The following is a 25,786-nucleotide window of genomic DNA, read 5'->3' as shown; positions in this document are numbered from 1 at the left end:
GGGTATTATTAATTCAATTTTAAATTATGGCGTGTAATTATGTGTCACAACTTTATGATTCTAATATGGTGTCACGATGTGATTTTTTTAAAATAATAATATTATTAAAAGAATTTTTTTTAAATCATAAATTTGTAATATTTTAAATAATATTAATATTATTATTATTAAAAATATTAAAAATTAGAAAATAATTTTTAATATTTTTAATAATAATAATATTATTATTATTTTATAATTTTATAAATTCCATTGAAATTTAAAAATTACAATATGTATAAAATCAATACATCCAAATTATCTCAACAATATTATCAAAACATCACTAAATCATCACTTTAAATAACCATAACATTGTCAAAACATCATCTATTCAATTATCACAAATCTACATCCCAACACTACCATCTGGATCATTACCAGCATACAAAAACATCACAACACTGTATATCATCTGAAACACTACCAGGCTGATCAAGATTCACTACTATACTTAAGACTTTATCAAACAATATAGCATACAAATTTCACTACCACTTAGACTTTATCAAGATTCACTATCATCTGGAACAATACCAGCATACAAAATTCACTGCCACTTAAGACTTTATCAAACAATATCATCATCAACTCCACTGCTCATACTATCAGCTCAGACACAAAGGAAGCATACTCGAGACACACTTCATCAAGCTCACTTTGAGTGTATTCACATTTCCCTTTAAACTGTGAAATGATGATCACATGTTAGACTAAAGTAAACTATATATAGTTAAAAGTATTAAGTGAAGAAATCCGACAATGCATCTGAAAGAATGTGTACTTACATCATGGAGAAGTAAACTCGGGTCTGCAATTATGTCTTTCATAAACCTCAGCACATAGTATCCACACTCAGTACTCCTTGGTTGATTTGGGGACTATATCATCAACAAAATAATCATTAATACATATGCATATGAATTCTTTCAAGTGATTAAATATTAACAAGTCATGCGCTGCCAAAAAAAAAGAAGAAAAAAGAAAGTCATGATTGTTTACCAAAACTTTTGTGATCTGTGGTTTCACCCTTTTTTTACCAGTCACCGCAACATGCATTGATATCCCACTACATTATAATACATGCAGTAAGTAAATAAACATGATACATAAAATTATATTAAAAATACAATATCACCATACTTGGTAACTATGTCCTTCAGGTCACTGTCGTCACCCAAATCGTTGTTCGTAGAATCCAGATAAAACGCTTGCTTTGTCGTCATATCAATTACAATCAACACCCAATGGAAACTATTACACAAAGAAATTGAAATTATGAATCAATTTCAGTAAATGATCATCAATATAAAGTAAATAGAACTGTACCCAGGGTTATATGGCATGAAAATCATTTGCCCTTTGTTTGCTTTGTTTAACCGTTCGGCAATAAATTGTGCCCTTTTTACCCTTGTAGCAAAGGCATCCTTATCATGGGCTGATGATACGAGTCCTGTGTGTATGAACCCAAATGGTCTGCCCACTATATCATTCGCCATGTGTGCATGCAACATCCTGATGCAATTAAGATGATGAAATAGTGAGAATGTTGCCAATAAAAAATATCACTAAAAAAAAAAGAAACTAGAGAAAGGAAGTAATAAACTAAAAATTGAAAATAAACTAGTAATTATGATTTTGTAAACTTACGCGATGTATAGATGCATATGATTTGCTCCTAGCTCTTTCATCGAAATCAATGATTGACATTCATCGAGACCAGTATGTGCTTTAGTTGGATGCTTGTATACCTCTTCATCCAACTGATAAGGTACATAATAACCCATTTGAGCCAACTTCTTTTCACAAAGATTTGCAAATATTACAAGCCCAGGCACCCGGTTCATATGCACAATATGATAATTCCTTGTTCTTCTTCTTGACAGTGGCTTCTCTTGAGGCTTTTTTGGTGATGTCTTCTTCTTTGGACTACATGGTTTGTCTCTTGGACAATCAAGAGTCATTCTTGGTTTCTTGTGAGGCTTCATTGGTGATTCCTTCTTCTTTCTTGGTGATTGCCTTTTCTTCATCACTTGCTGCTTTGGTGATTCTTGTTTCTTCCTTGGTGATTGCCTTTTCGTTGGAGTTTCTAGTTTGTCTCCAGGACAATCAGCAGTCACTTGCTTCTTTGGTGACTCATTCCTCTTCCTAGGTGATTGCCTTTTCTTTGTCAATGTTTCGTGCTTCTTCTTTGCAGGTGATCCATTCCTTGTCATGCCGATTGACTGACAAGCCAAAAAAAAAAAAAAGGTTTGTTATTACGGTTTTGACTACGGCTAAAATTGTCTAAAATCCAATGTTTAAGTCATTTTTTAACTTGACTGTGCACAACAATTTGTATCATACCTTGTCCTCATTACGAGCAGTCATTTCTTCAGCTTCATCTTCAATTGTTTGCTCATCTAATGGAAAGTTTGAGCTTCCAACATCTGAATGTCGAGGTTGCTTTTTAATCTTCTTCTTCAGATCACTCAACTCTGCTTCTTGCTTATCTAACCTCTCTAGTATGTTTAGTCGCTCTTGTCGCATCTAAAATGAATTGTTTGGGGTGTCAAAGTACATCTTAGGCGATATAAATTTCCCAACACCCTGCATATGTCCAGAAGTGGCAGGCCTTCCAATTGAACGTGCAAGAATATCATTTCTTGCATCAGCTTTAAATTCTCCTTTTTTAGCTTTCTCTTCCAGTGCATCCTGATTGCATAATAATCATATTGATGAATATCAATTTTTTTCCAACAGAACCTACTTAAAAAAAAAACCTTGCTATTACTTACAATCTTCTTCACAACTGAATCAACATCAGGATCATATTCACCGTTTTTCATCTTCCTAGCACGCTTCCATGCTACACTCCTGTCAACTTCAGTTTCGACAAGTCCAGTTTCCGAGCACTATAGTTTAAAAAAATAATAATATCACAGCTGGTATGCATCCTTAACTAACCATGAATTGCAAGCAGTAAATTAAAACAAAAGGTTTGCCAATTTATCATCATCAAACCAACCATCTTTATACCAATAGCTATACAAGAATGGTCAAGTTAGTATCATAGTACTTACAATTTCATCAAGCAATCCAGCATATCCTTTTCTACTTAAACGATGGTTCCACTTGTTGTTAGCTATCTTATTTTGCTGTTGACGCCTAATTCTCTACATAAAACAATCCATATTAGATTTAAAGATGGTTTTATGAAATGTCTAAATGTTTAACATTTAAAATTATTCACCTCAAACTCAGTGGACAATCTAGAATTCACAAATTTATCCCAAACATTTTGAGGAATATGACTGTACTGAAAAGGTGGCCGCTTCAGCCTTTTACGATTGTGCTTGTGTGGCAAGATATACTTTGTGGTGAGCAAGTACTTGAAGTTTCTGAATGCACTACCAAGTGCTTGGAAAACTTGCTTCTTACTATTTGGATGAACAATAAAACGTTCCTGAGAAAAATACATAGCATAATGATCAAATAGTTTAACATATACATTATTCAATTTTGATATATAAATATAAATAATCATTTTACCTTAATAAATTCCCACAAACGGCTTTTTAAATCTGGAGTAATCTTTCTCCATTCTTGGTTAATATATGGAATCTTTCGAAAAATGGCCTCACTATTCAATGGTTTCGGAGGAGGCTCTCTTTCATGTTTATTATTAAAAGGTTTCTTTTGAGTTCGAAAGGGATGATCATGAGGAAGCCAACGACAATGGCCAATATAAGCATTTTTTTTACTGTGTTTAAGTCTACATTTTGGCATATCTTCACCGCAATAAGGACAAGCATAATAACCCTTAACCGTACAACCCGCCAAATTCCCATAAGCGGGAAAGTCATTTATAGTCCACAATAGTACAGCCCGTAAATTGAAGAACTCTTTTTTGTAGGCATCATAAGCTTCCACACCAACATCCCATAGAGTTTGCAAGTCCTCTATTAGTGGTGCCAAGTACACATCAATATCATTACCGGGCTGTTGTGGACCAGAAATTAATAAGGATAACATCATAAATTTTCGTTTCATACACAACCAGGGTGGAAGATTGTATGTTACAAGAAGAATGGGCCAGCAACTATACGTACTACTAAGAGAGCTATGAGGATTAATGCCATCAGCTGATAGGGCAAGACACAGATTTCTAGGCTCTAAAGCAAAGGTAGGCCATTTTTCATCAACTAACTTCCATGCCGGTGAGTCAGCTGGATGTCGAAGCTTACCATCTATTTCCCTCTCATTTATATGCCAAGTCAAGTCTTTGGCAGTTTGTGAGGACTGAAACAAACGCCTAAATCTAGGTATAGGAGGGAAATACCATAACACTTTTGTAGGAACCCCCTTCCTATAAGCAGCAACACTACCATCTCTTTTCTTCCACCTAGATTCACCGCATGTAGGACAATTAGAAAGGCTTTCATACTCCTTTCTATAGAGTATACAATCATTTGGACATGCATGAATTTTGATATACTCTAAGCCTAAAGCACTCATTGTCTTTTTGGCTTCATACATTGATACAGGCAAGTCATTTCCTTCTGGTAACATGTCAGAAAGAGCACTCAACAAATCTGAAAAGCTACTATCAGACCACCCATATCTGCCCTTTATATTGTACAATTTAACTAAAGCTGATAACTTGGTAAATTTGTTTGATCCAGGGTACAAAGGCTTTTCAGAATCTTCTAATAGTTTTTTCAATGCTTTAGGATCACTATCACAATCCTTAAAAGCATCTTCAACCATTTCAACAGTATTACCACCATCATAATCCATATATCCACTGTCATTTTGGCAACCTATATTGTCAGGAGATTTGTTGCGGATATCTTCCCCATGCCAAACCCATGTTTTGTATGACATATCAAGACCCCATATAATTAAATGATCTTTCACTTCTTTAGGCCTATGAAATGCTAAATTCTGACATTTATCACATGGACACCTAACAACACTAATTTCTTGATTACTTTCAACTGCAGTCTTAATAAATTTTTCCACACCAGCCTCATACTCATCGGACAATCTATCATATTTAAGCCAAGATTTATCCATTTTTTGTCTAGTACCTGACATATAATTGAGATAAATTTCAACACAATGTACTAATGGGCAGCAATGATAAACGGTTTCCATTATCAATAAATTAAGCAACAAAACATTATTAATATTCAATTTATAAATTCAATGAAATAAATAAGTTTAAAAAAAACTTGTCATCATGTGCAACAAATGTAACTTTACCAACATGCTATCATCATTGACCAAAACCACCGACTAACCATACCCAACTAATAATATCCTAAATAACTTGGCCCACATACATTTAACATTTATTTAAAAAAAATTCTAGCAATCCAGCATTTCATGGACCACAAGACTATATATATATAACCAACTAAACATTACTTGGTCCACATGACCAAACTTGCCCCCACATGGTACCATTTCCTTCAAACATAAAAAAGACAATTGAAAAAGGGGGCCTTACTTTTTAACTCAATAAATTACACAAAATCTAGCTCACAATCATTAAAGAAAATGTCTAACACCGTTGGACCACAGTTTCGGATTCATCCCAACAAAAGACACTAGTAAATGAAAAGTACTATATCATCAACCAAAATCACTTCACACACATGCAAGCTCTGACTAAAAATTTACAGAATATAACAATATTCATACAAACCATTGGCAGCAAACATTTTTCAAACATTGAACGGAAAGGCAAGTAAAAAATTGAACAAACCTGATGTTAGAAATCGAGTTTGAAAGGGAATAGGGCAGTGAAATCCTGCGATTCAGAACAAATTTTTTTTTAAATAAAAGATGAGGACATGCTAAATTAAATGATTGAGCGATTTCTAGATTTAATAGAAGGACAAAGTATAAGCTTCTTGAATTAAAAAATAAACAAAAAATATAACAACAGAAACAAACGAGAATTAAAAAGTAATAATAAAGATAAACCTAGGGCATAAATTATGAACAAATAAGGGAAATAACAACAAAACTAACAATTAATTTTATAATGACCAATTAATTTATTCTGAATAAAATTTAAAAAAGTTAATTGATGACAAACCTAGGGATTCAGCGATTACAGGATGGCTTCTCCAACGCCGATTGAACAATACAAAGAAATAGTGACACCGACGGCTTCAATAATGGACGTGAAGGCGAAACAATGAGTATATGTGGTGATTTTGTTCCTAAAAACAATGGGTTCGAAATAATGGGGGTTAAAGATAATGGGGGTTCAAAATAAGGACGGGAAGGCTCCTTCAATAGCATAAACTATGATTTCGGTTTCCATGCAACGGATTTCAAAACCAATTTGCAGATTAAAATATGTTAATAAACGGATTTTGAGGGGTTTCACTGCTTTGGTTTCTCAGCCCTTGCTGATGGAGTGATGGGTCAAAGGTGCCAACACTTAGAATTTTTTTTGTGTTTGTGGTTTACAATATACTGAAACGATAGCGTTTAAATGTTAAATAAATATTTTTATTTTAAAAATGTTTTAAATCTGTAAAACGGTGTCGTTTTATGTCCAAATTAATTCCACTCGAAACCCACGGTTTGATTAAATATTAATACGCTATCATGTTTATCTGATATATAAAAAATCTATCAGAAATCTGTCATGAATTTATGATGTACGAAAATTCTATCATATGTCTATCATATTCTTATGATAAATGACTAATTTTCTAATATCTATCACAAAAATTATGTCATGGTAGCCTATTTTTCTAGTAGTGGATTTTTAAAGCATAGAATCTCATAAGATAGAATAAGAACATTCAACCACCAAGAAGATCCATTCAAAATTCAAGTGCAACAAGATTTAATAACCCTCTCATTGACTTCACTCCATGAACTCAAAGTGTTTAGGGTGTCATTTATGCACTCAAATCAAATCAAAGAATGCTATTACCATAAGCTTGCTTATATATCACATCTCAATCCACAAAACATGAATAAAATGTAAAAATCTAAGGGTCTTAAAAGGGTTGTAATGGGGTTAAATGAAAAAGAAAGGTTTACGAAAGAAAAAGAGATCAAAACGAGAAGAATGAACTCATTGAATGAACTTATGATATCAAAATACTTATTTCTACTCAAGTCACCAAGAATGTAAACATTTTTTTTCTTTTTTTTCTTTTCTTTTTCTTTTTTTTGTTTGTTTTTTTTTTCGAATCAAACAAAAGAAACGAACCTTGCACAATTGAATTCAAGCATAATGCTTGTTGATCTAATTGAGAAACTTTAATACAAGGTAGAAAAAGCAACAAAATATATCCATACAATGAGTCCAAAAATCTCCTTAAATTGAGGCTCAAAAAGAAGAAAAATGGTTAAGTAGACGGAGAGAATTAGATGGGTAATGGTTAAGGCTCAAACAAAGGTAGCAAATAAAGGTCTTTGGGTAAAGAAAAAAGAAAATGCGAGAATAGAAAAATGGTAAATGGTTTGCCCTTATCATTTTAATGCATAAAATCCCGTAATGTGGCTTCAACATGCATAATAAAGCAAGTTCTAGAATAAACAAACTAGGATTGATATTCACATAACAAAAATAATTAGAGCAAAGTGGTTGCTCATAGGCTCAAATCCTCACAAAGTTGGTAAATTTGCCATCAAATCATGTACACTCTTCAAATGAATCAATCATCAATAGTGGTGTATAATGAGATGAAGGTATGAATGAGATATAAAAGGAAAGGTAAAAATGATAATAAGCGAGAAAGATGTATGTAGTAAAAAAAAATAAAAGATAAAACGTGAGTGATGAAAGAGTATGATAGGAAAAAAAAATAGATGTAAATAATTTGAGATAGATGGAAAAAAAGTAGTGAGAAAGAAAAGAAAAGAAAAAATAATAATATATAAAGAATCAACTCCAAAATCATTTAAGGATGAGTAGAGTGAAAATACTACTTCCAGACATCAATAATGCAAAAATCCCTCCCCCACACTAAGAACTTACATTGTCCCCAATGTAAGATAATCAAAGCTCACATAAAAATTAAAGCGTAAGGATAAAAGTTTAAGGGCAAAAAGAAACTTCCCTGAATTGTGAGCTTTGATCCACATAACGTCTATGGGCTTGGCGGAAATGGTGGGGTAAATCCCACACTCTCAAAGTATGCGGCCAAATTCTACTCCATTTTGTTCAACTTGTGCTCCATTTTCTCTAACTGAATGCTTAAAGGTGGTGCGGATGTAGAAGGAATAGTTGGTGGGGCAACAGTGTCGTCGTCAAACTCGTCATCAGAGGTAGCACCACTCCTAGCATAAAGCTTCTTCGGAAGTTGAGTGGGTCCTGGTTCAGTAAACTTAAATCTCCCCTCCTTGAATTCGACCACACCTGTTCTTTCAAACACAGACATATCCAAAAATTCCTTTTTGCAAGCAGGATGCAAATCATTATTGTCAGGATCAAGCACACATAGGGTTATAGCTAACAGAGTAATGTATGGACCAAAAAATAAAGTCCTATACCGTTTAAGCACACTTTGAAATTGATCCGCTAACCAAAAACCTAAATTAGGCCTCACATCATTTAACATGCACCAAATAAAATAAAATTCAGTTTTAGAGAAAATTTCTGAGTGATCTTTCTTGCCTAAAAAATTATATGCTAAGAATCGGTGCACACATTTCAAAACAAGATCACGTAAGAAAGAACTCTTTGATTTACTCGGGTCATAGGCATTGTGATCAACAGATAAATTACGCCAAAGACCATAAGGCTCAAAATTTTCGCTAAAGTCACAAGTTGTTCCTAAATATTCATCACTAGTAGAATAATCATCATTAATGAATCCTAAAGCTAGGTTAAAATCCGTGATAGAGTGTGAAAAATTTGGTCCCATTAACCTAAACTTAATGACATCCGGGGTGTGCAAAGTAAAATCATTCGGCATAGTGAATTGAAAAGTAGCATAAAACTCCCTAATCAACTCAACATAACCCAAGCAATCAACATCAACAAACTTACGCAACCCAATCTTATCTATCAAAGAATCAAAATTATCTTTAACATTTAATTTTTCAAGAGTCGGGTAATGAATATACTTAGCTGGAAGTATTTTGCGCGTGGAAATATCTTTGTGCCTCTTTTTCTCTTGTTGAGTCACGAATGCGAGGCACCCTCCGAGATTGGATTCCGCAAGTGGCAAAACACTCATGCCTTTTCCATGCTTCGATCTTTGTCTCACGGCTTGGCATGAATCTGAAATTATGTTCCATGGAACCGTAGTGGGAGCGGCAATCTTAGATTTCTTTGCGACGGGTGTCTTTTTCGACGACTTGGAAGTAGATGCTTTCCTCTTCGGCATTGTTACAATAATTGCACTCACGGATTTCGATTTACCCGGTTGGAATACAGGGCGTAGGCTGGTTGTGTTGCGCTTGCTGCTCGGCTAGAGCTTGTTGCACGAGTTGGGGCTGGTTGTGCACGCTGCTGAGGCTTGCTTTGCGGGTGTTGGTTCGTTGCTCTGTTGCGCGCGAGAGCTGGTTCGCATTGCTGGTTCGTTGCGCTGCGCGTGCGGGACTGTTGTGCTGCGCTGAGGCTGATTCCCGCTGCTGCTGGTTGCGGTGCGCGATGCTGTTCGCGGCGGCTGGGGCTGATGCTGCTGTAAAACGATAATCAACAGTAATTTTTGAATTAGGGATTTGTGAACAGTGATTTTCGATTTTTGGTTTTTTTTTTTTTGTGATGAATCACTTTGAGACACTAAAAATTTCAGAAGTACTTTTCTAATAAGCACGTGGGCACGCCTTAAAACTATTTTACTTTAAAAATTACAGAAGTACTTATTAGTTAAGATGTGGGCATGCCTTATCAAAAATTTTCTTCTGACCAAAATAAGCAAACAGATTATTTAAAAAAAATTCTGAATCAAAATTAAAAGAAGATATAACAAAAACCAAAATAAATAAATCACTTGGGTTGCCTCCCAAAAAGCGCCTTTGTTTTATGTCTTTGGCTAGACACATTTATGCATCAATCTCCATAATTTGGACTCTCGAGAGCCACATCCTCCACAATATTCACCGAAAAACCTTCATAAAAAGGTTTTAAGCGATGACCATTAACCTTAAGAACTCTGTCAGAGGTCGGACTCTGAATCTTAACTGCACAATGAGGAAAAACATTAGTAACAATAAAAGGTCCAACCCAGCAAGAATGTAATTTACCCGGAAAAAGTTTAAGCTTAGAATGAAAAAGAAGAACTTTTTGACCAACAGAGAACTCCTTTCTCAAAATCATTCTATCACGAAATGTCTTCGTCTTTTCCTTGTAAAAAATTTCCTGCGCTATAGGGTTAATAACATCCACAGAAAATACCGAATCTTCCTCACTAGGATATTTCATGGCATCATTCATATTGAATTCTATAACCTCTCCATCAAACTCCATAGTGAGAGTCCCTTTATGTATATCCATTTTAGTCCTAGCAGTCTTAAAAAAAAGGTCTTCCTAGCAAAATTGGGACAGAATTAGAGGAGTTATCATCTTCCATATCAAGTACATAAAAATCAGCAGGAAAAACCAACTCATTAACTTGTACTAAGACATCTTCTAATACCCCATCAGGATATGCATTAGACCTATCAGCTAGTTGAATTATCACACCAGTTTCTTTTAATGGACCAATATTCAAAGATGAATAAATGGAACGAGGCACGACATTAATAGAAGCTCCTAGATCTAACAAAGCCTTTTCAACTCTAACACTACCAATTTTACAAGGGATAGTAAACATACCTGGATCTTTGCACTTAGGAGGTAGTTTCTTTTGGAGAACTGCTGAAACATTCTCCCCCATGTGAACTTTTTCATCTCCTCTTAATTTTCTCTTGGAGGTGCACAGTTCCTTAAGGACTTTAGCATATCGAGGTATTTGTTTTATAGCATCTAATAAAGGAATATTTACCTCAACCTTGCGAAATGTCTCAAGGATGTCTTTCTCTTGTTCCTCCTTCTTGGATTTTGCAAATCGGCTTGGAAAAGGAGGAGGTATCACAATAGGTAGGGGTTTTGCTTTGGTGGGTTGTGTTGAGTGTTAGAAAATGCATATTTATAAAGGAGAAAACCGTCATTTTACATTTTAAGTCTTACTAACAACCCTTACTTTTATATATTTAACCTTCTTGTGATTTAATTACATGTGTTTTATTTTAATTAAGTATTTTATGTATTTTAGGGGCATTATAGTCATTTTACAATAAAGGAGAGATCAGACGGTAAAACGGACATCACTTTTGAACTCAGGACGGTCGAAAACCTTAGGAGGAGTATAAAAGGAAAAATGGCACTATTCACATGTACGGTACTATTCACGTGTACGGTACTGTATACGTTACTGTTCACGACACTGTTCACATAGACGGATGATGACGTGGCATTGACCGATGATGTGGCATTGACTGATGAGGTGTCACGATCCTGTTGGACTAAAATTCTTATGTACTGTTGATGGTGACGTGGCAGCATATCAGTGGACGAAAAATCTCGCGTACGGTGCATGCATCACACAGGATTATTTTCAACCAAACCGCGTTACTGTTCATCCGGGTCAAACTGCGTTACTGTTCAAAGTTGGGTCAAACCGCGTTACTGTTCATCCGCGTGGTCAAACCGTGGACTGTTGACTGATGACGTGGCGCAATCCTGAGCGTCCAAACTGTTTTTAATCCGATGGCCATGATTTACTCCATGTATCTATAAAAAGGGGGCCTCCCCCCCTAATTTGATATCTCTGAATCCATTTTTGGGATCCATTTTCTGTAATTCCCTCTCCATCTTGTATTTTCTTCGTATTTTAATAAATTCCCATTTTGCCCCTAGTTCAACTATGAGTGGCTAATTTTCTTTCAAGCTTGGGTTGAAGGTGAAGTCTCAACATGTGTCATGGGCTTAATTTGGTAAATTTATTTTCTCTTCCCCTCTAATTTTTGTGGATGTTTTGACTTCTCGTCGACAAATAATAATAGTCTTGTCTAGATACCGCCTTGGTTACACCGGCTCTCTAGTATAAGGTTATTATTATTTGGCACGATAAGCCCTTAGCACCATATTGATTAGAGTGTGGTTCATGAGGTGTGGATTCCCCCCTCATGATTTAATTGGCATTAATACGGATTATTTAGCCCATGATGCATGTTGATACGGATCCAGATACCCAAGTACGTCAATTTAATAGATTTTCTCTTCAATTTATTCTCTCTATTGTAATTTCAATTTTAGAATTTATTCTCGCCATTTTAATTTAAGTCTTAGCATATTCCAAATCGTTTCCACCATAAATCCAACCACTCATTTACAAAATTAATTCTACATATAATTAAAATCCACCTCCTCGTGGGATCGACACTCGTCACCATTGATCTACACTACAATAGATTCGTGCGCTTGCAAGTACATTAAAATTTGCACAACAAGTTTTTGGCGCTGTTGCCGGGGAGGTAAGTAATTTTAATTCATAGAATTAATTTTTGTGAATAATTTCTTTTATTTGTTTTCTTGTATTTTTTTTATTATTAAAAAAAAAAGAAAAAAAAGTGAATTTACATTTAAAGGTTAGTATTTCTTTCCTTTTTCTCTTCTTTAAAATTCTGTAATTTAATTTTCAATTTAATTTTCTTTGTAATTTTTTTTGTTTATTTTATTAATTTAATTTTTAGTTAATTTATTTCACGTATTTGTTTTTGTGTATTTTTATAGAAAGTTTGTAATAGCGCAATAAGGTTAGTATCGTAATTTCTCCCTCTTTTTTATTTTTATTTATTTTGTTCCCATCTTTATTTTTTATTTTATTTGTTTTGCATGCATGGTCGAAGGTCATTATTACCCAATCTTAAACCTATAGACCTTGAACTTGAGAAAACTCTTCGCACACACAAACAAGTAAAAAATAAAATGGATTTGCAACCACAGGAGAGGCCATTTAAGGATTATTTCAGTCCTTTAGCAAATTTGAGCACATCATGCATAAGATACCCAAATGTAGCTGCTAGGAGTTTTGAACTAAAACCTAGTGTGCTAAATTGTCTCCCCACATTCTATGGCCTAGAAAATGAGGACCCATATAATCATTTGAATGATTTTCATGCTATTTGTCAAACATTTAAATATGAGAATTTTTCAGATGATGATGTTAAACTCAGATTATTCCCATTTTCTTTAAAAGATAGAGCTCGTTCATGGCTTAATACATTACCTGCTAATAGCATTGCATCATGGGAACAAATGGTAACTAAATTTTTAAATAAATATTTCCCAGTGCATAAAACCAATGCTATTCGCAGGGAAATCTCAGAGTTTACCCAGAGAGAGGACGAGCAATTTTTCGAAACATGGGAGCGATTTAATGGGCTACTCTTGAAGTGTCCACATCATGGGTACGAGAAATGGCACCAATGCCAATACTTTTTGGAGGGATTATTGCCGAATGTGCAAGAATGGCTAATGGCAACAAGTGGAGGAGAGCTAATGTCAAAAAGTGCATCAGAGATTTGGGAATTCTTCCAGCGACAAGCGGATAATTCCCAACAACGGAGTCGATCACTCAGGAATACTAGAAGAATTAAGGGAGTAAATGAGGTTCACATTGGCGAATCAAGTTCAGAAATTAAAGAAGTCAAAGCGATAATTGAAGGTCTCTCTCGACAAATAGCATCATTATCGACTGCTAAATCAACAGAGCCACATGACCATGACTCATACTCAGATCAAGCCAATGCCATAGGTGTAATGAGAAAACCATCGAATTACAACCCATACTCCAACACATATAACCCTGGATGGAGAGACCACCCCAATTTTTCATGGTCTCAAGGATTCCAACAGAATGGACCAACAGCTCCAGCTCCACCAATTCCACAAAATCCTTAAGCCTCTCAGCCACCATTTAGACCATACAATCAGAACCAGAACTACTCTCAACCCAGACCATGGGAGGATGCATTCCAGAATTTCAAAAATCTTACTCACTCCACGATTGAGCAACAGAACCGCACCATTGATGGACTACGAAATGAGTTGAGAGCAGGCTTCAATTCACAAGCTCAATCAGTTTCAAGCCTCGAGAAGATGGTGGGACAACTTGCTTCTTCAGTTCAGACCTTGGCAATGACTGTTGAGAAAGGCAAGTTTCCAAGTCAACCAGTACCTAATCCTAAAGGAGTGCATGAAGCAAGTACCAGTTCACCACAGCAGCATGGAGAGGTCAAAGCAGTAATGACCTTGCGAAAAGGAAAAGAAGTCGACAACAAAGTGGAGATGCCGGTGACAAAAGAAAATCAAATTGTTCCTGTGAGTGTTGAGGACTCACCACCGGAGGAGAAAGAAGAAACCAACCCACGAGAATATGTTCCGAAAGCTCCATTTCCCTAGAGGTTAGCTAAAGGCAAGAAGGGAAAATCCACAGGTGAGATTCTTGAAATCTTCAAACAGGTAAGTGTTAACATCCCTTTGCTTGATGCTATTAAACAAGTTCCATCATATGCCAAGTTTCTTAAAGACCTTTGTACTAAAAAGAGAAATATGCATGTTCAAAAGAAGGCATTTTTAACAGAAAACGTTAGTTCTATACTCCAACATAAAATTCCTTTAAAATGCAAAGACCCAGGCTCCCCCACTATCTCATGTAGTATAGGGAACCACACAATTGAGAATGCTTTGTTGGATTTAGGAGCTAGTGTAAATTTGTTGCCTTACTCTGTATTCGTGAAACTTGGACTGGGAGAATTACACCCAACTCCAGTGGTGTTACAGCTTGCAGATCGGTCCACGAAAATACCTCGTGGTATTGTGGAGGACGTGCTTATCCAGGTAGACAAATTTTATTTTCCTGTTGACTTCATTGTAATTGACACTCAACCAATACAGGATTCAAGGAAGCACATCCCCATTATTCTAGGCCGACCTTTCTTGGCAACTGTGGATGCTCACATTCAATGCAGGACTGGAAATATGCAGTTGTCCTTCGGCAACATGACTATGGAGCTGAACATCTTCAACATTGCCAAACAACCTCACAGTGCAGATGATGGAATTGTTGATGTGGATTTAATTGAAGCATTAGTTGATGATACTTTTGTTTCAAACCTTAGTGATGATCCTTTACAAACATGTTTAACTCACTTTGGTTTGGATTTTGATATTGACAGATCGGTCGATGAGGTCAACGCCCTGCTTGACTCAGCACCATTTATGGACACTAATAAATGGAAGTCAAGAGTTGAGCAACTAGCACCATCAGAGAAGCAACTCATTCCATCATCAGAATCACCACCGAAACTCGAGCTCAAACCATTGCCCAACACTTTGGAATATGCATTTTTGGGAGAAGAAAGTACTCTACCGGTAATCATCTCAGCATCCCTCAATGACGAACAAAAAGGTAAGTTGTTGGATGTTTTGAAAGAGCACAAAGGGGCATTAGAATGGACCATAGCAGACATTAAAGGTATAAACCCAGTAGACTGCATGCATTACATTCACCTTGATGAAAATGCTAAAACTACTAGGGAGATGCAATGTCGGTTAAATCCTAACATGAAAGAAGTTGTTAGAACAGAAGTCCTTAAGCTATTAGACGCAGGTATCATTTACCCCATTTCTGATAGTTCATGGGTCAGTCCTGTACAAGTTGTCCCCAAAAAGTCAGGAGTCACTGTAGTTACCAATGCCGATAATGAATTGATACCTACTAGAGTGACTACAGGATGGCGTGTATGCATTGATTATAGAAAATTGAATTCTGTCACACGTAAAGACCATTTTCCTTTACCATTTATCGATCAAATGCTTGATAGATTAGCAGGCCATGAATTTTATTGCTTTCTAGATGGCTACTCAGGATATAATCAGATTCCCATAGCACCAAAAGATCAAGAGAAAACTACTTTCACTTGCCCTTTTGGCACATTTGCATATAGGAGAATGCCATTTGGATTATGTAATGCACCTGCTACATTTCAACGATGCATGTTAAGCATTTTTTCTGATATGGTTGAACGATTCCTTGAAGTCTTTATGGATGACTTTTCTGTCTTTGGTAATTCATTTGATCAATGCTTACATCATCTAACACTAGTTCTGCAGAGATGTATCGAGAAGAACTTAGTCTTAAATTGGGAGAAATGCCATTTTATGGTAAAACAAGGTATTGTTCTCGGTCACATCATTTCGAGCAAAGGTATTGAGGTTGACAAAGCCAAGGTGGATCTCATTTCTAATCTTCCTCCACCCAAAACAGTCAGAGAAGTAAGATCTTTCCTTGGGCATGCTGGTTTCTATAGACGTTTCATTAAAGATTTTAGTAAATTTTCTAGACCCTTATGCAATTTGCTTGCTAAGGATGTACCTTTTGTCTTTGATGATTCATGTCTTGTTGCGTTTGAAAAATTAAAGCATTTGTTGACATCATCACCCATCATTCAGCCCCCGAACTGGAAATTACCATTTGAGCTCATGTGTGATGCATCTGATTATGCAGTAGGAGCAATATTAGGACAAAGAGTTGATCGAATTCCCCATGTTATTTACTATGCTAGTATGACATTGAATGATGCACAGTTGAACTATTCAACTACTGAAAAAGAAATGCTAGCAGTAGTGTTTGCATTGGAAAAATTTCGATCATATCTCATTGGTTGTAAAATAATTATATTCACAGATCATGCTGCTCTTAAATATCTTCTCACAAAGAAAGATGCAAAAGCCAGACTAATTCGTTGGGTGTTACTTTTGCAGGAATTTGACTTGGAATTCAAAGATAAAAAAGGGACAGAAAATGTTGTGGCGGACCACCTCTCTCGTCTCCATTTTGACACAATTATAGAACAATTACCATTAAATGAGTCATTTCCAGATGAACAATTAATGAGTGTGGAAGTATTACCTTGGTATGCTGATATAGTTAATTATCTTATTACAGGTAAACTTCCAGAGCATTGGACCAAGCAAGACAAGGTTAAATTCTTTGCAGAGATAAAGAATTTCTTTTGGGATGACCCGTATTTGTTCAAGTATTGTGCGGATCAAATTGTTAGACGATGTGTCCCAGAAAGTGAAATTCAGAATATCCTTTCATTCTGCCATGAACAAGCTTGTGGAGGCCATTTAAGTGCTAAGAAGACAGCGACTAAAGTTTTACAATGTGGTTTCTATTGGCCATCTATATTTCGAGACGCTTACACTTTCTGTTCTTCATGTGATAGGTGTCAACGAATGGGAAGCATTACACGAAGGAACATGATGCCACTAAATCCAATTTTAGTGGTTGAGATTTTTGACGTATGAGGTATCGACTTCATGGGACCTTTCCCCCTTCTTTTGGCCATCAATACATATTAGTTGCTGTTGACTACGTATCAAAATGGGTAGAAGCAATTCCATGTAGGACCAATGATCACAAGGTGGTGATAGCATTTTTGAAAAGCAACATTGTTTCACGCTTTGGATTCCCTCGAGCAATAATCAGTGATGGTGGTGCCCACTTTTGTAACAAAGCATTCAAAGCACTTTTGACAAAGTATTCAATCACACACAAAGTGGCGACCCCGTATCATCCGCAAACCAGTGGCCAAGTTGAGATCTCCAATCGAGAAATAAAGCACATATTAGAAAAGACGGTGAGGCCAGACAGGAAAGATTGGTCATTAAGACTTGATGATGCATTATGGGCATATAGAACGGCTTTCAAGACCCCGATTGGGATGTCACCATACAGGCTAGTGTATGGAAAAGCTTGCCACCTACCTGTGGAACTTGAGCATCGTGCATATTGGGCCATCAAGAAATTCAATTTTGACATGCAGCAAGCCAGCTCAGAAAGAAGATTACAGCTGGCAGAACTTGAAGAAATTCGCAATGACGCGTACGAAAATGCCAAGATTTACAAGCAACGAATGAAAGTCTTCCATGATAAGCAAATTATGAGAAAATCGTTCACTCCAGGTCAGAAAGTGCTTTTATTCAATTCTCGCTTGCACCTATTCCCAGGTAAGTTACGCTCTCGTTGGTCTGGCCCATTTATTGTTCATACTGTTTTTCCACATGGGGCAATTGAAATTAAAGACCCAAAGAATGGTGTCACGTTTAAAGTTAATGGTCAAAGATTAAAGCCATATCTAGAGTACCAACCACATGAAGAAGACACCGAAATAAATTTGAGTGACCCACCAAATTTGAATTGATTTTTTTTCTTTTCTTTGATTTGATTTTTCTTTCTTTCTTTTTATTATTATTCTTTTGCTAATTGAAATTGTTTTTGCATAAGTGTGTTTATTTTACCATTAAGTTTTCTCTTATCATTGTTAATCATGAGTCTCATACTTAGACCGTTCCTCCTGAACATTCTTAAACCACTTCAACGTGTCAAAACTCATCTCAAAAGGCAGATTCAATTTTGTAAAACACAACGCATTTGGGCTCTACAACCACCAGAATTAGTAGCCTATGTTGAGGGTTTAGAAAGCCAACTCAGAGACATTGAGAGAAATGTTTACGACATCCAGTTGGAGCTTGAGGTAAATTCAATAAGAGGACGATTTTAATTTTCTTTGTGTGTTTTAATTTGTTTTTCTGTTTATGTGCTTTAGTTTGTTACCCCGGTGAAGTGGCGGATAACGGTACTCCGTGACAATCAAGTCGGTTACTTCAGTTTCCCATAATAACTGATATTCTGAGGCGAAAGTATGGACAGAAACGAGATTCTAGCAAAGCTTCACAAGCGATTCCCTTCACTTCCTCAGAATGCCCTCCTTACGATCTATAAAGCTCGGTCCGAACGCATGCGATTACTCATGAGGAATAACATACCTGCTGACATCCGTTGGTTAATCGAGGCTAAAGTACGATCGGCAGGTGAGTTACCTCCAAAATTTATTGCATTCATGCTTGGTTGTGGTAAAGGAAATTATGCAAGAAAACGACGAGCTCGAAGAATTTTTGTTGCTTGTCATAAGTGTGCCAGAATGAGTTGCAATAAAAACCCATGTTCTTTAGGAATGATGTCTGATAACAGGGAAGATAAGATTCAATTCATTAGGGATGGCTTGAATAAGGAGTCATTGGATGATATCCTTTTGTCTCTTGAAACGCATCCCAGTGGATATGTGCAAGGAGCGATTCTCCAGTTATGGCCATTATTCCAGAAAGAGCATGCACGATATAGTCTCGGGAATCTGACTATAAACGACCCTGTTTGCCAGTTTATAAGAAAACTGGATAGGAAGCCTATCCTCGACCCATAGAGGGCGTTCAAGCCGTTTCTGGACGTAAAACCAGAGGAAGATGTGAGCCACAGTCGCAACTACCTGTAAATATCCTTTTACTTTATTGTTATTTTATTTCACTATTGTCTTATTGTTTGCATTATTGTCTTTAATAATTTTATTACTGTTTGCTTTTTCCTTTTTACTGTTTTCTTTTTGACTTGCGAGCACGTGCTTTACGCGTTATTTGGCACTGACATATTACCTCATACACAACCATGACCCACTATCACCAAGACTCTTAAATGTGATTTCTTTTTTGTCAAGCACTCACAAATTGTTTTTGAGAAGTATCACAATGTCAGCTACTCCCAATAGAAAATTCAAGAACATTTGTGTGCTTTCTGGATTTACATATGGCAAACATAAAGAGTTCGTTGAGGCAGCCATAGATCTTGGTCGAAGCGTAGCAGCGAGAAAATTACATTTGGTGTATGGAGGAGGTAATCGAGGGTTATCAAAAATGGTCTCAGAAGCAGCTTTTATCAGAGGAAGTCAAGTGTTAGGCATCATCCCAAGAGTCTTAAAACCATTGGGCAGTTCGTCTGACTCATCAACTGGAGAAGAGTTAGTCGTCTCAGGTATGCAAGAAAGAATAACTGAAATGCTTAATCATGCTGATGCATTTATTTTCCTTCCAGGAGATCTTGCAACACTAGAGGCACTTATCACGCTAGCATCTTGGGCCCATCTGCACATCCACCAAAAACCCATCGGTTTGTTAAATGTCAATAACTTTTATGATGGCTTTATCGCATTTCTTAACCATGCAATAAAAAACTATTTCACTCCCGCTAATGTGAAAAAACTTTTTATTTGTGCTCACACTGCTAATGAGCTACTTGATCTGTTACAAGCTTATAGACCGGAGCCAGACCCCTGGACCTTCGTGTTGGAGCGTCCAAATAATGATGGTAACAGTAGCAGCAGTAAGAAGTACAAATTAGATTTAACTCTCCGCCTATAAATATTTTCTTCTGTGTTGCACCACCCAGGTGATGTCTTCTAAACTCTACTTCTTTCCTTTCAAACATTGAGGACAATGTTTCGTTCTGGTTGGGGGGAGGGAATAGTCGACAATTGTGGAATTTTGGTTAAGTTTTTACTAATTTTTGTTGTAGAAACTAACTGTTGCTAACTTTTTGTGTTGAAGATGGCTGAATATGGAGTGTAGTGACTCTAGAAACGCATCTTCATCGTTTATAATAAAAAAAAAATTCAGACATTTTCGTTTTCTTTATTATGTGTTTATGTTTATTTTTCTTCTTTAATTTCTCCTCTATAAATATACATTTTCCAACTTTTGAGTCGAAGATGGCTGAATATGGAGTGTAGTTCCTCTAGAAACGCATCTTCTTTTAAAAAAAAAAATCATTTTCGTTTTCTATCATTTTACGTGTAACTTTTCTAATTAGTTTTTATGCATCATTTTCACATTTCTGCATGCATATTTTCCTTTCATGTTTAGAATAGGTTGGGGGGTAGAATGATGTTTAAAAAAAAAATGTGTGATTTGTTTTAACATTGGATGACATGATTAATTTCAAATTTTAGTATTTGTATTATCTTTGGTCTTAAGTGATGTTACGCTATGTTTGCTACTTTACATGTTGATGTCGGAGACAAATGTGAGTTGCTTGAAGGAATGAACATGTCATAATAAGTACCAAGTGAGTTTTTGAGCCTATTATTTTTCTTGGAGAATAACCCTTTTGCCCACTCTTTATACAGCTTAGCAGTTTATTATTTTATACACGATCTCTAAATTACTTTTGAGTTAACCCTTAAAAAAAAAATTGTAAAATAAAAAAAAAGAAAAAAGAAAAAGAAAAAAGAGTGTGTTGCTACATTTGGAGGCCCATCTAACTAGTAGATATGGAAGATTATTTAGAGCCCTAAAAGACGATGGAGAGGCCATCTTTGATCCGTTTGAGCCTTTCAAGCCATCCCTTTTATTTAATATCCATAGTTAACCCTTTTGAGCCTTTAAAAAAAAAAAAAAAAAAAAAACCTTTTCTTTGTCAACTTATCATCTTGACCCACTCCGATTTGGAGTATTACCCGATATCTTATAAGTTTTATCACCTATTTATGTTTGAGAAAATGTAAATAATTATTTTGTTCAGTGAAGTTATGCCAAATAAAAAAAAACAAAAACAAAAACAAAAGTTGTTGTTTCAAAAGAATAAAAATAGGTGAAATCCACCTTGCAACTTCCAGAAAAAAAAAAAATTCTCTGCATTTTTCTCAAACATACACTTTGTTTTCCTTATTTTCCTTCTTTGTTAGCCATGTCCCTAGCTTACGTTTCGTCCTAATAAAAGTCCTTCTTGATTTTAGGGAACTATAGTTTGAAGTAGAAGCTAGTTATATGGGCTAAAAAGATGTAGTGATGCATAATTAAAAAAAAAAAAGATAAATAAAGTGGGTTGACTAACATTTTATTTGACTTGAGATCGTATTATTTTTAAGCTGAAGGCATATTTATTTCATCTTGGTGAGAGCATGTGATATCACTTCTTTATTATTTTTTCTCTCAATTACCATTCATTTGAGTGACTATTTTTATTGGGATTAATTTATTTGTGAGAGTGTCACTACTTCCAGTGAGATTTTGGGGTTTGACATGTCATTCTTGAGAGTAGCTAAAACAAAGTCTACTGGGCTAATTCATGTGGATGGTTGATGTGGATGTGATGTTGCTTTAGACTGGAGATAATGTTTATACTTTTATTTGATTGCTATCATTAATCTGATGGAATAAATACGAGTGTTTCTATTAAAACAAAAAAAAATTATTTTGAATTTGAATTTTGTTTTCGCTTTATTTGCTAGGGACTAGCAATAAGCTGGTTGGGGAGTGTGTTGAGTGTTAGAAAATGCATATTTATAAAGGAGAAAACCGTCATTTTACATTTTAAGTCTTACTAACAACCCTTACTTTTATATATTTAACCTTCTTGTGATTTAATTACATGTGTTTTATTTTAATTAAGTATTTTATGTATTTTAGGGGCATTATAGTCATTTCACAATAAAGGAGAGATCAGACGGCAAAACGGACATCACTTTTGAACTCAGGACAGTCGAAAACCTTAGGAGGAACATAAAAGGAAAAATGGCACTATTCACATGTACGGTACTATTCACGTGTACGGTACTGTATACGTTACTGTTCACGACACTGTTCACATAGACGGATGATGACGTGGCATTGACCGATGATGTGGCATTGACTGATGAGGTGTCACGATCCTGTTGGACTAAAATTCTTATGTACTGTTGATGGTGACGTGGCAGCATATCAGTGGACGAAAAATCTCGCGTACGGTGCATGCATCACACAGGATTATTTTCAACCAAACCGCGTTACTGTTCATCCGGGTCAAACCGCGTTACTGTTCAAAGTCGGGTCAAACCGTGTTACTGTTCATCCGCGTGGTCAAACCGTGGACTGTTGACTGATGACGTGGCGCAATCCTGAGCGTCCAAACTGTTTTTAATCCGATGGCCATGATTTACTCCATGTATCTATAAAAAAGGGGCCTCCCCCCCTAATTTGATATCTCTGAATCCATTTTTGGGATCCATTTTCTGTAATTCCCTCTCCATCTTGTATTTTCTTCGTATTTTAATAAATTCCCATTTTGCCCCTAGTTCAACTATGAGTGGCTAATTTTCTTTCAAGCTTGGGTTGAAGGTGAAGTCTCAACATGTGTCATGGGCTTAATTTGGTAAATTTATTTTCTCTTCCCCTCTAATTTTTGTGGATGTTTTGACTTCTCGTCGACAAATAATAATAGTCTTGTCTAGATACCGCCTTGGTTACACCGGCTCTCTAGTATAAGGTTATTATTATTTGGCACGATAAGCCCTTAGCACCATATTGATTAGAGCGTGGTTCATGAGGTGTGGATTCCCCCCTCATGATTTAATTGGCATTAATACGGATTATTTAGCCCATGATGCATGTTGATACGGATCCAGATACCCAAGTACGTCAATTTAATAGATTTTCTCTTCAATTTATTCTTTCTATTGTAATTTCAATTTTAGAATTTATTCTCGCCATTTTAATTTAAGTCTTAGCATATTCCAAATCGTTTCCACCATAAATCCAACCACTCATTTACAAAATTAATTCTACATATAATTAAAATCCACCTCCTCGTGGGATCGACACTCGTCACCATTGATCTACACTACAATAGATTCGTGCGCTTGCGAGTACATTAAAATTTGCACAACAGGTTGTGCATCTTGAGCTTGAGGCATCAATTCATTCTTCTCAAGCTCATCTTCTACATGCTTTGTCACTTTCTTACTAGGCTCTTGCAACTCAGTCCCACTTCTAAGGATGACAGCACTAACGTTTTGCTTTGGATTCACCTCAGATTGTGAAGGCAATCTCCCTAATACTTGAGACTCCAGACAGTTCACTGTAGTCGCCAATTGACTCATTTGGTTCTCCAAGTTCTAAATGCTTGCACTAGTTGCCTGCTGAAATTGTTGAGTGTTAGTCGCAAGTGATTTAACAATTTCTTAAAGAGATATACCTGACTTGGAGTTTGACTGTGGAGGTGCTGGTTGTCTTGGTGGATACTGTTGTGGGAATCCTGACGGCCTAACTCCATAGCTGAAGTTGGGATGATCCTTCCATCTCGGATTGTATGTTTGTGCATAAGGATCATACCTCCTCTGAGGTATGCTTGGAAATCCTCCAACTGCATTGGCTTGTTCAATGGGTTCTTCTTGAAGTGTAGGACACATATCAGTTGAATGACCCATATTGTAACATATACCACAAGTCTTCACCTGTTGCACATTACCTACAACAAACTTTTCCACAAGAGAAGTAAGTTTATCTAAACGTTGCTCAACAGAAGAAATATTTACCTCATTCACCTTCCTTGAAGTGAGCTCTTGCCTGCTGCTAAATTGTTGTGCATTGGCAGCCATATTTGATATCAACTCCCTTGCTTGAGTAGGGGTCTTGTTCACCAACACGCCTCCATTAGCAGCACCTATCATACTCCTATCCATCAATGACAGTCCTTCGTAAAAATATTGAATAAGAAGTTGATCAGAAATTCGATGTTGAGGACAGCTGGCACACAATTGTTTGAATCGCTCCCAATACTCATATAAAGTCTCTCCAGGAAGTTGTCTGATCCCACAAATATCTTTTCTGATGTTGGCAGCTCTTGAAGCAGGAAAGTACTTCTCAAGGAACTGCTTCTTCAAACCATTCCACGTTGTAATTGATCCAGGAGGCAAGTAGTACAACCAATCTTTAGCTAGCCCATCTACAGAGAACGGAAAAGCACGTAGCTTAATCTGCTCTTCAGTCACACCTTGTGGTCTCATACTTGAACACACAACATGAAACTCCTTAAGATGTTTATGAGGATCTTCACCTGCAAAACCATGAAACTTGGGTAATAAATGAATAAGACCAGACTTTAATTCAAAATTTACCTCCAAGTCTACATATTGAATGCAAAGTGGTTGTTGATTCAAGTCTGGTTCAGCTAACTCTCTAAGAGTTCTTTCTACAGGTGCAGGTCTATCCATCACTTGTTCTTCTGAATCGCTAGATGATTCAACTAAATCAGGCACCGTATCTGTTTCAGAAAGCAAAGGCGACGAGGATCGTTGCTTAGCTCGCTTTGTCTGCTGTCTCAGTTGGCGAGCTGTCTTCTCAATTTCAGGATCAAACGAAAGTGTACCTGTACGAGAAGAACGAACCATACACCAAGTAAAACGTAAAAAGGATTAAATAAATGACACCAATCCCCGGCAACGGCGCCAAAATTTGATGGTTGTCGAAGCCAACAAAAATAAATTCCTACTCTAAATAAATTGTATATAGTGATTGAGCAGGGTCGTGTCCACAGAGATCGGTAATTATTTAAATCCTTTTGAAACGTAAAACGTAAAATGGGGGAATTGTTGACAATAATAAAAATCAAATTAAAAATAACAAGAATGCAAATTAAAGTTGTAATTCAAATTGGAGAAAGCTCTGGTTGAAGGAATTAACTCAGCTTGATTTGACTACTGATCATTGATTCAAATATAGATTATTATTACTCATGAATAGACCGGTTATAGCTACTGAGACCCTCTAATAGTCAATCTCTCCTTAACTAGTCGATAACCAAGGTACTACCGTTGGTTATTTCCCTAATCAATAGACAACCCTAGATACGATCATATGATTTAATCAATTGACAGCCTGAAAAACCAGAGAGACCCAAATCCTAATCAATACATGTGATGATTCATTTAAATTAGATTGTTTATTCTCACAACACAACTCTCTGCTATGTTATTTGTCACAAACATTAAATTCTTCATACGATGAATCCTTTAATTGACAATAGATTAAGTTGATAATTAAATAGTGGCCAATTACCTAATTAACAAACATAATCATGAAAAT

General features: G+C 36.0%; 2 protein-coding genes and 2 non-coding genes across 5 annotated transcripts; 1 reads left to right on the top strand and 3 right to left on the bottom strand.

The window, feature by feature from the left end:
• Positions 1 to 342: 342 nt before the first annotated feature.
• LOC102625713 (uncharacterized) lies at positions 343 to 3,523 on the bottom strand. 2 transcript variants are annotated; one of them, XM_052431762.1, is made up of 9 exons: positions 3,339 to 3,523; positions 3,102 to 3,194; positions 2,817 to 2,933; positions 2,386 to 2,733; positions 1,690 to 2,264; positions 1,369 to 1,554; positions 1,183 to 1,293; positions 828 to 1,108; positions 343 to 726 (listed from the first exon to the last, which is right to left on the bottom strand). In XM_052431762.1, the coding sequence occupies exons 4-8, from the start codon at positions 2,566 to 2,568 to the stop codon at positions 895 to 897; spliced, it is 1,269 nt and encodes a 422-aa protein (XP_052287722.1). In that variant the 5' UTR covers positions 2,569 to 2,733; positions 2,817 to 2,933; positions 3,102 to 3,194; positions 3,339 to 3,523; the 3' UTR covers positions 343 to 726; positions 828 to 894. The 2 variants fall into 2 exon arrangements, with proteins under 2 accessions (XP_052287722.1, XP_052287721.1); XM_052431761.1 differs by having other exon boundaries at positions 3,272 to 3,522.
• Positions 2,569 to 6,231, bottom strand: LOC102613564 (uncharacterized). The gene is made up of 6 exons (XM_052432642.1): positions 6,128 to 6,231; positions 3,571 to 5,836; positions 3,272 to 3,484; positions 3,102 to 3,194; positions 2,817 to 2,933; positions 2,569 to 2,733 (listed from the first exon to the last, which is right to left on the bottom strand). The coding sequence occupies exons 2-6, from the start codon at positions 5,176 to 5,178 to the stop codon at positions 2,569 to 2,571; spliced, it is 2,196 nt and encodes a 731-aa protein (XP_052288602.1). The 5' UTR covers positions 5,179 to 5,836; positions 6,128 to 6,231.
• Positions 6,232 to 13,357: 7,126 nt separating this feature from the next.
• On the bottom strand, positions 13,358 to 13,461 carry LOC127899567 (small nucleolar RNA R71). Its single transcript, XR_008051445.1, has one exon. It is a non-coding gene; the product is annotated as a small nucleolar RNA R71 (small nucleolar RNA).
• Positions 13,462 to 24,430: 10,969 nt separating this feature from the next.
• LOC127899564 (small nucleolar RNA R71) lies at positions 24,431 to 24,537 on the top strand. The gene has a single exon (XR_008051442.1). It is a non-coding gene; the product is annotated as a small nucleolar RNA R71 (small nucleolar RNA).
• The last annotated feature ends 1,249 nt before the right edge of the window (positions 24,538 to 25,786 follow it).

This window comes from Citrus sinensis, chromosome 8 (assembly GCF_022201045.2).
Source record: "Citrus sinensis cultivar Valencia sweet orange chromosome 8, DVS_A1.0, whole genome shotgun sequence".
NCBI classification, from domain to species: Eukaryota; Viridiplantae; Streptophyta; class Magnoliopsida; order Sapindales; family Rutaceae; genus Citrus; species Citrus sinensis.
Note: the sequence above shows the minus strand (reverse complement) of the source record. Positions and strands in the feature narration are given on the sequence as shown.

What these genes read in the sequence shown, in the direction of transcription:
- LOC102613564 (XM_052432642.1), bottom strand. Translation starts at nt 5,178, where the DNA reads ATGGAAACCGTTTATCATTGCTGCCCATTAGTACATTGTGTTGAAATT. An exon ending in GATTGTCCACTGAGTTTGAG is followed by an intron (nt 3,195 to 3,271) that starts GTGAATAATTTT and finishes TGTTTTATGTAG; the next exon opens with AGAATTAGGCGTCAACAGCA. An exon ending in CTGGATTGCTTGATGAAATT is followed by an intron (nt 2,934 to 3,101) that starts GTAAGTACTATG and finishes TTTAAACTATAG; the next exon opens with TGCTCGGAAACTGGACTTGT.
- LOC102625713 (XM_052431762.1), bottom strand. Translation starts at nt 2,568, where the DNA reads ATGCGACAAGAGCGACTAAACATACTAGAGAGGTTAGATAAGCAAGAA. An exon ending in CATATGCATCTATACATCGC is followed by an intron (nt 1,555 to 1,689) that starts GTAAGTTTACAA and finishes TAATTGCATCAG; the next exon opens with GATGTTGCATGCACACATGG. An exon ending in TTCATGCCATATAACCCTGG is followed by an intron (nt 1,294 to 1,368) that starts GTACAGTTCTAT and finishes TTTGTGTAATAG; the next exon opens with TTTCCATTGGGTGTTGATTG.